Here is a 14,162-nt window from a genome sequence, read left to right as displayed (position 1 = left end):
AGGGGGGCGTCTGCGGAGGGAGGCGGAGGGGGGGGCTCGGAGGCCCCGAGCGCTGCCTTCCTCGGCGTGCAGGGGGCCGACGCCAACCGGGGCCGGGCAGCCCGAGCCAGCCCGAAAGGCTCCCGTCCCCTTCACAGCCCGTCGCTCTCCGGCTCAGCTTCACGCGGGAGGGGCCGGCTGAAGACTCCCCCCTCCGCGCGTTGGGCGCGCACATCTCCAGGCCAGGCGAGGGCGGTGTGGCTCGGCCGGGCATGGTGGGAGGAAGCCGGACTGGGCTTGGCGGGGAGGGCGGGGGCGCCGCGGTGTGGCCAGACTCCGGGGCTCCCCCCTTCGCCCTCGGGCTCCCGTGAATGGAGCCGCCCGCCTGATGGGCGAGGAGGAGGCGGCGCGTTTGCCGCTTGCAGAGACCCAGCGCCGCCGCCGCCGATCGGCCGCCTCGCTCTAGATTTGCCTGGCCGGAGCCGAGCCGCCTCCCGCCGCTTCCCAGAAACTTTCCCCGGGCCCGGGAGAAGCCCCGCCCGCTCCCCCCCCGCCCCCCGGGGCCCCTGGAGCTGCCGCCGCCGCCGCCGCCGCTGGCCGGGAGGNAATGTCCGCGCGGGGGCTGGGCGGCTGGGCGGCCGGGGCGCGGGGCCGGCCGGCGTGGTGGTGATCGGCGGCGCCCCGGGCTCCCTCGGCGTCTCCCTCCCCATGCGGGGTCTGGACCTCCGGGGCTGAAGCGGCCCTCCTTTCCATGTGGCTGCACCACGGACTCGCGCTGGAGGAGGATGGCAGATCCGCTCCTCTACATCAACGCAGCCTTCCTGGCTTATTTCAGCTGTGCCAGCCTGTCCTGGGCAGATGCAGGTAAGAGGGCGCGGGCGGGGGAGCGGGTCCCACGACAGGGAGGGGGGTTGGCGGTGGAGAGCAGGTTTTGTTCTGTTCTTGGCGGTTGAATTGCCCCGAACCTTCCCGACCTCTGGTGTTGGTCCGTGTTTGAACGTCTCTCAGCCAACGGCTTCGCTGGCTGGGGCATCATCTCTATCTGATAAGCTGAGTTGAGGAGACTCAACCAAGAAGTATTTGTGGCGGTGGCATAGGACAACACGTTTCATTTGTGGCACTCACTGCTGCCTGTTTCTGGAACGATGAATAACACTCTATTGGGAGTGTACCATTTAGAGATGTTTTGTAAAAAAGAAAAGAAAGCAATTTGTGTAATAGGTTTAAGCAGACCTCATAAGAGTGCACAGAGCCCAAGGAGACATTACTGACTGGCTGATGATTGCTGTGAGATTTGGCCTCCTTACTGAATTCTATTTATTCAACTGGGCTGGAGAGAAAGGAGCCAATCAATGGCCCGGGTGACTGTCCTTCAAGTCAGCCAAGTGATTCATTGAGAGATCATAGGATGCCGTCTCATGTGAAGACAGTCGTCTCCCTTGCCTCTCTCCGGAAGGAATTGCCACTCACTGGACCTTAACTTGGCCCAGGATGGTTCTTCTCATGTTGTCAGAAAGCCCCCAGCTCTGAACAGGATTCCTAAAATATGGGGAGAGACATGGCAGATATCTGTTAACAGTGATTTCCTCAGAACCAAACAACTTTGGACAGCAGGGTAGCCAAACCAGATATTATTAGGCAAGTAGGCAACAGCAGCGGGAGTGAAATAAGTCTCCCAATAACATTAAGTGATTTTCCAGATTACTAGCAACACAGGTCTGTGGATGGAGAGCTCTTCTGCGTCCCCCATCTTTCTCAATAATGTAGCTGCTCTCTGTGGGGAGGGGTTATGAAACCAATACAAACCTGTAGGTCAGGGGTGTCAAACTCGCAACGTCAGGTGACGTGTCGAGATGTATCGTGACTTTTTTGCCATTGTTGGCAATGGGGTGGGCCTGGTTTTGCTACGATGCATCCAGCCCGCGGGCTGGCAGTTTGACACCCCTCCAATTGTTTAAGGAAGTCCTGGGAATATTGGAGGAGGGTACCCAGCACTAAGTGATCAGAGATGAAGATAAGAAAGAAAGAAAGAAAGAAAGAAAGAAAGAAAGAAAGAAAGAAAGAAAGAAAGAAAGAAAGAAAGAAAGAAAGAAAGAAAGAAAGAGTGAATGGAGTTTTGACTCCTGGGCACACATTGCACGGGACGCTTCACAAGGTCACATTGGCCAAGAAGTCAGTGAAAATACGTAAAATGATCAAGCATAATGCTTATTCAAAAATCTGTTACAAGGAGTCACAGAATGTGCCAAGATATTTGTCAGGCTAAGAAAACGTCTCTCAGAAAAATAGACTTTAAAAAAACCACGCACACAGGATCCCATTAAAATTATCAGGACCTCAGAAATCAGAAAGTAAATTAGTCCTCACTTTAAAAGCAGATCGACTAAATATGAAGTTTAACAGACTATGAAATTTCTAGAAATAGTAATTAAATGTGGGGGGGGGGGACGAGGTGGATAGAAAAAAATCCAAAGAGGTTCGGATTTATCAGCACAGCCAGGAACAGACTTTCATTTGAGACACAGCGAAGCAGTCGGTGGCTCAGGCAGCAGATTCTGGAGTCATAGATAGAAATTTGTTAATTGTCGAACTTATTATACTATCGATTATTAAGATCTTTTGACAGTTATTGAAAAAAATATTGTCTTTAATCTAGTTTCAAAATAGAGCTACGAAATTAATGTGCTGTAGTTACAATGAACTGATTTCAGTGGAATTTTTAAAAGAACAACTAAGTCTGGATCCAATGTTTTGACACAACACACTCAATCCTAAACCTGAAAAGCCCAGTTCTTTTCTCTATATAGTCTCCAAATAAACAGTGAGCTGACTTGCTTCAGACAATATGTTAGGACTCCACAATAGATCAAATCACAACCTGCCTAATCCCATGTTCGACCAGGCAGGGAGATGGGAGGTGTTTAAGGGCCAGGCCTGCAGGACAGGGCAGGGTGGGAGAAGGTCATCCCTGAGGTCAACTGGTTTCAAGCCAAGAAATTTCAACAAGTTAGAATGAATGAAGCCTAGAAATAACAAAATTAATCTGGTTTCAGAGGAGTCATTTGTTGCATTGAAATGAAGAAAACGCTGGGAAACACCTTACATCAGGGGTGTCAAACTCGCAACGTCACGTGACGTGTCACGACGTATCATGACTTTTTTTTGCCATTGTTGGCTATGGGGTGGGCGCGGTTTCGCCATGACCTCATCTGGCCCGCAGGCCGGCAGTTTGACACCCCTACCTTACATCCTCAACATGCTTGGTCAATAATTCCCCACTAGCCAGATTCATCTCTTGAAAGATGTGGACTGGATCCTGGTGGTCCTATCAAGTGAGCCCCATGGCTTCCTCTCCATTTCGCTTAGATGTTGCTTTGCTTAAAGCCACAGCAAGATTGATTGTCTTCAGGCTGATTCTGCAGCTGTCGTTTTGATTGCACGTAAAATGCTAATCCATCTGTTCTAATAAGTAAGAGAGCCTCTCCTGCTCCCGAGTGTGTGCGTGTTGGGACAATGCAAAGTGAGAATTCCAGGATCTAAAGTCTAGCGCAAGTGGAGAGCCTCAGGTTGGGGAAGGTTAGAGTTTGTCTTTTCAGTAGATACAAGCATGCCTCTGTGTGGCAATAACCTGCAACCGTGCCAGCTTCAGGTGACAGGGCTCAGGGCCAGAGGCAAAGAGGGGCACCCAGGGAGTCTCCAAACCTGGCCAAAGAGTCCAAAAATATGACTTGCTGGAACTGGGATTCTAAGGCAAGCATGGGATTTGTAGTACTAGCTTTGTGAGGATGAGAGGAGAGACACGAGCCTGCCCAGTCCTCAAAAAAGACTGAGAAGGGTCCCCTGGTTCCTCAGAGGATCTGCTGCCTCTTTTCCAACTCTGAGAAGCCTCAATTTGGCCTTCTCTCTTCTTGCAATTGGTACGAAGAATGCAGCCCACTTCCAACTCAGCTGTCACACAGACTCTGCTAGTGTGAACCTGCAGGTGCCTTGTAATCACCTGAGCATTGCCGTAGCCCTGAGCATGTTCACTCATGGAAGTTTTTCACCAATGAAACCTGCTTCCATTTAGAGCAGGGCCATAAGCTTGCCTGGCCGCTTGTTCCATTTGCTCTCCAGCAGTTTGGATGCAAAGCTCTCTCAGAGGCCCCTGGACCTCCGAGCCAATGGAGTTCCCTGCAAACTGGGGAAGTAGTTTCCACACATAACCATGAAACTTATTGAAGCTTTTGTTTACTGCTGTGATTTCAGCCACAGAAATAGCATTCCAGAAAGGCTCTTCAGCAAATCACTTCTTCCCGAAGACAGTTTAAATAGCTGGCAACTTACATATAATGCAACTCCCCCTCCTCTTTTTGTAGACCTGTTTCTTTTGAACAATTTGTATCCATTCAATTCATTCCATTCATGGGTTTCGTCCCACCGGGTTTCTGTAATGCCAACTACGTCATACCCATCCTCGTGTACTATTGCTTCTAGTTCGCCCTGTTTGTTCCCCAAGCTTTGAGCATTTGTATATAAGCATTTAAAACTTTTATGTCTGTTTGTGGGTATGTTTCCTGCATCTCCTGATTGTTGTTCTGAGTTTTTCTTTTTTCTCAACACTACCTACCTCGTTGTTTAATTTGTTTTTGGGGGGATTTATGATTGGTTTTGTGTTTTAGAGATTCTAAAGATTGGTCACCCTTCCCCCTCAATTTTAGTTTAAAGCCCTCCTGATGAGTTGGGCCAGTCTTTTTCCAAGTACATTTTTCATTCCATCCGTTACTTCTTGTCCTGCCCTCTGGTGCTTTGGAGAATAGTTTGATGCCCTCTTCTTTGTGGCAGCCCCTCAAATACTGGAATAACTGCTGTCATGTCTCCCCTATTTCTTCTTTTCTTTAGACTAGCCAAACTCAAGTCCTGCAGCCGTTCTTCATATGTTTTAGTCTCCAGGCCTTGGATCATCTTAGTTGCTCTTCTCTGGGCTTTTTCCATTAGAATTGAATTAAATCCTGCTAAGAGAAAACATGACTGAAGAGTTTTGCTAACTGCAGATTTCATTCATTCATATTTTTAAAAGTTTCTAGTCTTCGTAGTCACACTGGAAATATCTGGATTGGGTTATGTTTTATAACTAAATATTTTGGTTACGCAACATCACTGTAGTTACAATTTGTTTTTCCAATCATTTTCCAGATTTTTTCCCAAATATTGGGATTTTGTTTTTTTCAGTACAAGTGGGGATGATCACAAAGAGATTTTAAATTGTATGGTTGCTGGGTTTTTTTTTTTTTAATTGCACATATATTTTTATAGGAAAAGTATCTCCAAAGAGTTCTTTAGTAACGGAGTTCAAACACACTGAAACATCGGTTGGAGATAGTGAGCAAGAATTGGAAAAGGAGCCAGGCATACAAGTCCTCTAATGCAGGGGTGTGAAACTGCTGGCCCGCAGGCCGGATGCGTCATGCCGAAACCGCCTCATCCCATTGCCGGCAATGGGGGAAAAAAATCATGATACGTCGCGACACGTCATGTGACATTGCGAGTTTGACATCCCTGCTCTAATATATAGTTATGCAAATCAGAATATATTTGGAATGGAATGCAGCAACAATTTGATTGTCCTGTAATCCAATGAAGTCAGGATAGTGAGGAAATGAGGATGGTACTCCAAAGACCATAGTCCCCTAAACTGGGTAAAGACCGTGCTCTTGGATGTGCTCCTTCCTCTATTAGATCTCCTCTCCTGAAAACTTGTTCTCAGCTGTTCTTCTCTCTTAATATCCCAGTCAACATCCTTGTGTCTTAAATGTTTCTTTGACTTTGATAGTTTATTTTCCCAGGGAAAGAGAATTGGGAAAGGGAAACAGCAGAGGGGCAATTTTACTCATCAAAACTAACACAATTTATCAGCTTCATTTGTTGAGCTGATGGCTGCAGATAGGCAGATGTGGCTGGGGCTGCGGATGTGTGAAGCTGCCCTTTCGATGGGAAAGGTCTTGCTCTGTTTCTAGGGTCTGACTGAGGCAATCAAGCCGAAGTGATACCGAACTTTGCCATACAGTCCTTCAATGGGCCTTCTGAAAATAAAATAAGCCACATTATTATATTATAACTAGCCGGTGCTCCTGTTCATTTAGCTTACATCATTCGCAATCCTGAAGTCTTGGATAGTCACATTACGACAAAGAAATGCTCCATTGATAACAGAGGCAATGTGGTTTTAAGAAATTGCAGACATCCCCCTCCCCACCCATCCCCAACCTAAAGGCACACCTCTTTCCCTGCTGATTGTGGCCCCCAGTTTAACGAGGCAACTTGGTCTGCCTCCCCAGCCACAGCCCATTTCTCTCCCATCTGCTCCATTTCTTCCTGCTTGCGTCAGGAGAGAAGTCAACACACACACACACACACACAGCACCACCACCAAAATTAAAAGTGCCCTTGCATTTCACACAACCGTCCTTGAGGATTCAGATGGTGAAACAATGTGGGACTCCGGAAGTGGCAGCGTCTGCGAGGCACTGTGGAAGATTTATGAAGGTGCCTTTAATACACGCCAGCAAGGGTACATGCCAGCGCGAGGGAGGCAGAAGAGAGACAGGGTGCACGCTCATCTCACACACCAAAGGCGTTTCAAATCACCTGCCTGCCTTCTTTCCTGCTCTTCTTCTCCCCTTATCCTCAGCTCACCCCAGATGCAGAAGAAATCATACAGGGAAGGGAGGGAGGGAGGGAGGGAGGGAGGGAGGGAGGAAGGAAGGAAGGAAGGAAGGAAGGAAGGAAGGAAGGAAGGAAGGAAGGAAGGAAGGGAGGGAGGAAGGAAGGAAGGAAGGGAGGGTTTCTGCTTTGCCCTGGCTTTTTTTCTCCTCACATTCCTGGCCCCCTCCCCCCATGGGTTAGCCTTTCCCTTCTCCCCTTAGCCATCCTAGGTGTGAGAGATGGAAACGGAAGTCCAGCCACCTGGGGGGGGGCATCCTCTTGAGGGGGGGTCATGAGCCTTATGGAATCAGGCCACACAAGAGAGTTCCGCAGCCAAAACACAACGGCCGGCCGGCAGGCATCCTCCCCGGGAAGCCTTCAGAAGGTTTCCCTGCACAGATCCTGCCTCCCTTCCCTGCTTGATAAGGCTGTTGCAAGATGCTCTTGGGGGAAAAAAAGAAAACAGCTTCCACCTGGAAAAGGCAAAAAAAAAAAAAAAACTGCGATGGGATCACCCGTCAGGAGTGAAAGTCGGAAGGCTCATGGACAGCTAGTCACCCCCTTCTTCCTCTCTAAGGAGTTTCCCTTCCCGCCCCGTTTTGTAGTGAAGAGGAAGGCAAAAACAGCCCACAGCAGGGCAATTAAACTAATGGGCTGAGACAGAGAATTGGAGAGGCTGTTTGCCAGCCTGCCTGGCCTATTCCCACATACACGAGAATAACAGAATAACAGAGTTGGAAGGGGCCTTGGAGGCCTTCTAGTCCAACCCCCTGCTCAGGCAGAAAACCTGTCCTGTGGCCAGCAGGCCACGGCCCACCACCGGACACTCTGGGTATTTTTGACCAAAATCTTTTAGCTTTAGGGCATGTCCACCAGATATGGTAATAAGTACCTGGTTTTTGTTTGCATTTCCAACACTTGTTTGAAGTATTTTTAAACATTTTTTGCTAATCTCACTGGTGTTAAATGCCATTTGTAAAACATTTTATATAAGTTTTCTTTATATGCCACTGCTTTTGTTAATTTAGCATTTCTTTCCCATAACTTTTGCCAGTTCTCTAATTCTATATTATGCCCAAAGTTCTTTGCCCATGCTACCATTGTTTCTTTTACTTGTTTTTCCTCCATCTTTAAGCTTAACAGATATTTATAGAGTTTCTTAATCAGTTTTTCATCTTTTTAATAGTATCTGGTCGAATTCTGTCTGTTCTTTATAAAATCCCATTGTTTTAGCATCTTTTTCATATCTCGTTTGGGTTGCAAATATGGCCACCATGATAGATCAATTTTCCTTCATTGTCCAAAATATCTTTATAGGTCACAACTTTGTCATAATCAATTAAATTTGGGTAAGCAAATGCTTCCATTGTTGAAAACCATCCAGGTATCTTGATATAAATTTTCACTTTTATTTTTTCCTATTCTAAAAGAAGTGCATTTCTTACAAAGTGGTTTTGAAAGTATCTGTGAATTTTATTCTTCCCATACCACAGAAAGGCATGCCATCCAAGTTGTAGGTCATGCCTGTCTAGGTATAATAGTCTTTAATCTTTGAGCATTATCCACTCTTTAAGCCATATAAATGCCCACCATTTCTTTTGGGAGTTGGTTTCCCTGCTCTCCTGTTTCAGAAGCTGTATGTTGTCTATCACACAGCTAGCAAGCCATGATACAAGCCACATCCTTTTCTCCCCCTCTGCCCTCTCTAATAAATATCCATTATTATTATATTTTTCTTGTATAGAGCAGAATAACAGAATAACAGAGTTGGAAGGGTCCTTGGGGGTCTTCTACTCTAACCTAGACCACTTCAGACAAGTGGCTGTCCAGGCTTTTCTTGAAAACCTCCAGTGATGGAGCACCCACAACGTCTGGAGGCCAGCTGTTCCACTGTTCCATTGCCTCACTGTTAGGAAGTTTCTCCTTAATTCCAGGTTGTTTCTCTCTTTGATCAGTTTCCAATCATTGTTTCTCGTCCTTCCTGCTGGTGCTTTGGAGAATAATGTGACACCCCCTTCTTGGTGGCAGCCCCTCAGATACTGGAATACTGCTATCATGTCTCCTCTATTTTTTCTTTTCTTTGTAATCCTCAACTTACAACCACAATCAGGACTAGCATTTCTGTTGCTAAGCAAAGCAGTTGTTACGTGAGTTGCACCACGTGTTACAACCTATTTCGCCATGGGTGTGAAGCATATCCCTGCAGTTGTTAAGTGAATCATATGGTCGCTAAGGGAATCTGGCTTTCCCCATTGACTGGCTGGTTGTAAGCCGGCCGGGAAGGTAGCCCAGGTGATCCCCTGACCCTGGGGGCTCTGCGTCTGCCATAAACCCAGGTCGGTTGCTGAGCCCCCAACCTCAATCCCATGGCTGTGGGGAAGCGGCAAAGGTTGCCGGTGGACGGACCGGCCTGGAAGCGTTTTCCGTGCGACAGTAACATGGAGTGGTTGCTAAAAGAATAGACGTAAGTCGAGGACCACCTGCGCCCTGACCTCCATCCTGCCTCCTTGCAGACAGCCCCTCCGCCCCGGTCAACGTCACGGTCAAGCTCCTGAAGGCCAACTCAGCGGTTGTGACCTGGGATGTTTTGGAAGAGGAAGTGGTCATCGGCTTCGCAATTTCGCAGCAGGTAAGAAGCTTCCGGCCGGGCGGCCTCCGAGTTTCCTCTGCGTTCTTCTTGGGTCCTCGGGGTGAGTGCAGGACCCACCTTAGCTGCCTTCAGCCGCCCCCGGGAGGGACGGGCCAAGGAAGGCGACTCAAGGAACCCCAGACTTCTGGTGACGTTTGTTACGGCCCAGGCTGGTTCAAAGGGCCGTGTTGATTTTTAGATTTTTATCTGTATGAAAGGAAATCGGAGGTTATTTTGTTCTTTTTATCTGAACTCCTGGATTTTGCTTTTCCCCTACCCTTCCATCTTTCCTGGAAATTTAATAAAGTTTTTCAGGAAGAAAAAGGAAAGCCGGGTTTCTAGTTTTTTTACTGACATCTTGAACAGAACTAGGCTGAGGCGGTTCTTCTTCTTGGGTCTGAAGAGCAATGCATGGACATTTGGGAGATCCTGGGTGCTCTCTGAGCTTGGTTGTTTTCTTGCAGATGTTTCCTTACCCATCTAGGTAACAATTATAGACCACTGATGATTACCTAGTTACCTAGTTAGTAATGAAACATCTGCAAGGAAATAACCAGCCTCAGAGAGCAGTAAGGATTTGTTTCAGAGCCTTCCTCTCATCAAGTCAGGGCGTGGGGAGAGATTTTGGGGCTACAACTTCTAAGGCAGTATTTTTCAACCTTTAATTCCCCAGAATTCCCATGGGGAATTGAAGTCCACAAGCCTTAAAGTTGCCAAGGTTGAGAATCACTGCTCTAGGGAGAGGCAAGAGAGGAAACGGAGGAGGTCCTTGACTCAAAACCTCGTCTGCTTCTCTCTGGCTCCTGACATAGGATTGGGAGAAGCCCAATTCTCTCCAATGAGCACGTGTGTGCCTTTGCACAGATGTGGAGGCAACAGGCCGTTGGTTGGAAACCATTCCCACCATTTGCACGACCTGCTTGTCATCCTTCTCTCTGCAGAAGAAGGACGTACGAATGCTGCGTTTCATCCAGGAAGTGAACACCACCACCCGCTCGTGCTCCCTCTGGGACCTGGAGGAAGACACCGAGTACATCGTGCATGTCCAGTCCATTAGCATCCAAGGCCAGAGTCCAGCCAGCGAGCCAGTCCACTTCAAGACCCTGCGAGAAGCAGAGAAATTGGCTTCAAAGAACAAAGGCAAGTGGGAGGGGGCCGCGGGGAGGAGTGGGCTGAGGCAGGGCAGGCTTTGGAGAGGGGGGAGGTTGGCAAAGTCACGATCAACCAAGAGGAAGCCAGGATAAGCCTCAACTGCCCTGTTAGGCCAGACTTGTAAAATGTTTTGGAAACCAGGGGTAACCTTGGTATTTGAGGGCTGGCACAGCTGTCTCCACAACTGGCAAAACAAAGATGGAGGTTAATTTTTTAAAATTTAATTTAGCTTAATTTTAGCGATTAAGGCAGCAGAATACCCTTAGCTGCTCTGTGTGTGGAGCTAGTTCACTCCCTAGGTGCACCTTGGATAGTGTGCGAGCATGAACTGAACAAACTAACAATCTTAGGCAGCCAAACCACTTCTCTGTAACAATGTTGTAGATTCCTGGCTTTCATGTATCAATGCCATATGCTAAATCAATCAACCAATCAATCAAGACAAAATCTGCGTGGGTAGCTAACCTTCTTCCCTTTGCTCTGCTTCCTCCCTTCCTTCCTTTCTGTGCAGATGAAGTAACGATGAAGGAAATGGGAGACAAAAATCAACAGCTGCGAGCCGGCGAAATCCTGATTATCGTGGTCGTCTTGTTCATGTGGGCAGGTTGGTGGGAGTCCCTGTGTGTGTGTGAAAGGCGAGGCAGAGGGACTCCGGGTCTCAGTTGGAGGCTGCTGGGCACGGTCTGGTCCTGAAGGTAGTGGTGTGCAGATGTGATGGCTGTGACTGGTTTTCCTGCAATCTCAGGTTTTTAATATGTTTATTATGTCCGACTGTTTTTAGATGGTTGTGTAGTTTTTAACTGTTGCTATGTTTGTCAGAGTCACATCTTTGTAATTTTTATTAAAGAAGTTTTTTTACGTTTAAAGATAAGTAGAAAAAAATATATAAAAAAATAAATATAGGATATGCAACTTGTAAAAATTAGAGAAATTTTGCTCCCACCTGTTTGGAATGTGGCTCAGGTTGCCAAAGACAAACAAACTCACTTGGAATTCCAGAAACAAAGTTTTATTGAAATAAAGCTTTTGCAAAAGCTGGTGGGCTTAATTCATAAAGGAGAAAAAGTCACACCAATAATGTTTAAAAGCACATATTTATATCCTCACACGAAGCTGGTTCCTCCCCACCCCCATCGCACTCAACAGCTCACCTGCTCATCTCGATCAGCTAATCCGAAGCACCTAAACAGAATTTATTTCAGTTCATCCCCTCCCAGGAAAAAGTCCTTACGTTTGATGTACTTGTTAACCATGACCTTTATTTTCATATTTCCTCCTGCTTGCGGTTACAGCTAGCTTCCTATGGACTACCTACATGTCTGAGATCTAAGCAACAATCCTGCACTTCTAAAAACTCAAGCAACTCCATTTTAATCACACTGCTTAAGTTTCAGCTATGCCATTAGGATTAATCTTCTTCATAAGATCATTAAACAATTTCTGATCTTATTATGCTTTACACACCCAAGGGCAGGGGAAGTCGTGTAAAACTTCACACAGAGGGGCACAATGTAACACAGCATGCACACTTCTCTGCTCAGATTCCTTAAGGCAGGGGTCCCCAGCCCCCAGGCCATGGCACATTACCAGGCCGTGTCCCATTTAGAACTGGGCCGTGGAAGAAGCAGGCAAGCTGATGTGCGCATTGCTCCACTTGTGCACGCAGCTCCACTTGTGCGTGCACGTGTGTGTTCACCTGCTGCTCTTGTGGAAACATTCCCTAATTAATATTTGAATGTGATCTCTCTAGAAAACCTGGAGCTATAAACTTAAATTGTGAAGTCGCCTGGGGCAGTTCCCCTCCCCCCCTCCCTCCGGCAGGAGGATGGTTGGAGGTGCTTGTGGGACCTTCAGGAAATGTTGATCTGTGACCTCTTTCCTTCCCTCAGGGGTGATTGCCCTGTTCTGCAGGCAGTATGACATCATCAAAGACAACGAACCAAACAACAATAAGGAGAAAGCCAAGAACACATCAGAAAACAGCACCCCAGAACATCAGAGTGGGGGTCTCCTGCGTAGTAAGGTGAGGAGGAGGGTGGGGAGGGACGGGCAAAAGCAAGGCAGCCGGCATTTCCCAGTAGAGCCCCTGGAAACCTCATGCTCTGTCATCATCCTTCATAGAAAGAGGGGCGGAGCGATGCGTGGGCTACAGCCAGAGGTGGCATATATGGCGCACAAGTTCCAAAGCACCCCAAGGCTTTCCCCACTGGCCTCCTCAGCAGAACCCAATATTTGCTGTGGCCATATGAAGAACTTCCAGCGTATCAAAGAGATCTTCTCTTTCCTTTTTGAATTCTTCTCTGTGGCTTGTTTTGCATGCGAGAAAGTTTGCATAAATCATAAAGTGAGGCTAGGCCAATTCCATGGGGGCCCAAGATAAAAATGAGATTGCCAGCCTATTGGAGGCCCATGTGAGTCACTAATTTCTGCTGTATCATACACCCAATGAAACCCTCTTTATACTAAGTTAACATTTTAATAAATGCAAGGTGTCCAAATGCCGGTTAGTTGCTCCTAACCATTGCAGTTATCCAAGAAAACAGAACAACAAACGTATCACCTTAAGGACCTAACTAACTATTCTAGAAGTCATCTCTTAGCCTCTTGTTTAACTATCCCAGGGAAAACCTGTTCCCATAATCCCCATTTACTACAAATTTACTACAAATTTTAATATAGAAGAGGGGGAGCTGATTCATTTTGATTCCTCCTTTACATGGGGAACTGGAGTTTCCCAAAGCAAGAAGGCCAATTATGTCAACAATGCGGCACTGAGCCAAGTCAATCAAAACATTAATTAAGTGATGGGGTGGGGGTGGGGGGTAGAGAGATTGGATTCAGGAAGCTGCACTCGGTATTGGCAGAGGCCATCTACTTCGTCTCAGGATAGCCTACAGTTTCTGATCCAACCATGCTGTGTTGAACATCTAGACTCAAGTCAGGGGACCTCTGTGAGTGTTCTTTTTGCATGAAGACACCTACCTAAGAGTGTGACTTTAAGGTATATTCAGGTACCTGGATACAGCCCTTAGAGTCTTAGACTAAGTCCTCCCATCAATATATTTTGGAAACCCTGAGCAATGAGAGTTAGACTTCTTTATAACCACGCATTCAGCTGACTTAACACTTTTGGTACACATATTCTAGTTGAGGGGTGTCCAACTGGCAACTTTAAGACCCGGACTTCAATTCCCAGAATTCCCCAGCAAGTCTTAAAGTTGCCAGTGTTGGACACCCTGATCTAGACTGTCCTAAGGCACAATGTCTTGACATTCATCGTTGTCTTCCTTTTCTCTCTTCCAGTTTCCAAAAAACAAGCCCTCGGTGAACATCATTGAAGCATGACAGCAGATGGAAAGGGCTGCAACTCTTTTCAGCTTCCTCTCTTCGTTTTCCTCTCCAAGATCTGGCAGCCAAGAGGTGAAATACGATTAGACTTCCTGCTCAACTGGCTCAGCTAAAACCTCCTCATTTTTGCCATGGGAAAAAGAAAGTCTGACAAAACTTTTGCAAAATGAAGAGAATAACTCTGCAAGGAAAACAGCCTAATGGGAACCTTTCCATGAAACTGTCCAAAGAACTGGGGCCGGTCTTCAATAACATTACTAGCTTAGCTTTCCCCAATTCCATGCCTTTCAGATGTACTAAGTGATAACTCTCCTAATCCCCAGCTGGTATGGCTTTTGGGGCTGGGGATTATGGGAGATGAAATCCACAC

General features: G+C 47.1%; 1 protein-coding gene across 1 annotated transcript; it reads left to right on the top strand.

Annotated features, from left to right (window-relative positions):
• The first annotated feature begins 764 nt into the window (after positions 1-764).
• On the top strand, positions 765-13,789 carry FNDC5 (fibronectin type III domain containing 5). The gene is made up of 6 exons (XM_029283278.1): positions 765-843; positions 9,177-9,292; positions 10,234-10,432; positions 10,956-11,048; positions 12,334-12,467; positions 13,748-13,789. Exons 1-6 carry the CDS (start codon positions 765-767, stop codon positions 13,787-13,789), a joined length of 663 nt encoding a protein of 220 aa, XP_029139111.1.
• Positions 13,790-14,162: the final 373 nt, after the last annotated feature.

This window comes from Protobothrops mucrosquamatus, unplaced genomic scaffold (genome assembly GCF_001527695.2).
Source record: "Protobothrops mucrosquamatus isolate PMUCROS unplaced genomic scaffold, P.Mucros_1.0 scaffold46, whole genome shotgun sequence".
NCBI classification, from domain to species: domain Eukaryota; kingdom Metazoa; phylum Chordata; class Lepidosauria; order Squamata; family Viperidae; genus Protobothrops; species Protobothrops mucrosquamatus.
Note: the sequence above shows the minus strand (reverse complement) of the source record. Positions and strands in the feature narration are given on the sequence as shown.

Excerpts from the sequence above, each read along its gene's own strand:
- FNDC5 (XM_029283278.1), top strand. The coding sequence starts at position 765 with ATGGCAGATCCGCTCCTCTACATCAACGCAGCCTTCCTGGCTTATTTC. Across the intron at positions 844-9,176 it reads CCTGTCCTGGGCAGATGCAG|ACAGCCCCTCCGCCCCGGTC; the intron begins GTAAGAGGGCGC and ends GCCTCCTTGCAG. Across the intron at positions 12,468-13,747 it reads GGGGTCTCCTGCGTAGTAAG|TTTCCAAAAAACAAGCCCTC; the intron begins GTGAGGAGGAGG and ends TCTCTCTTCCAG.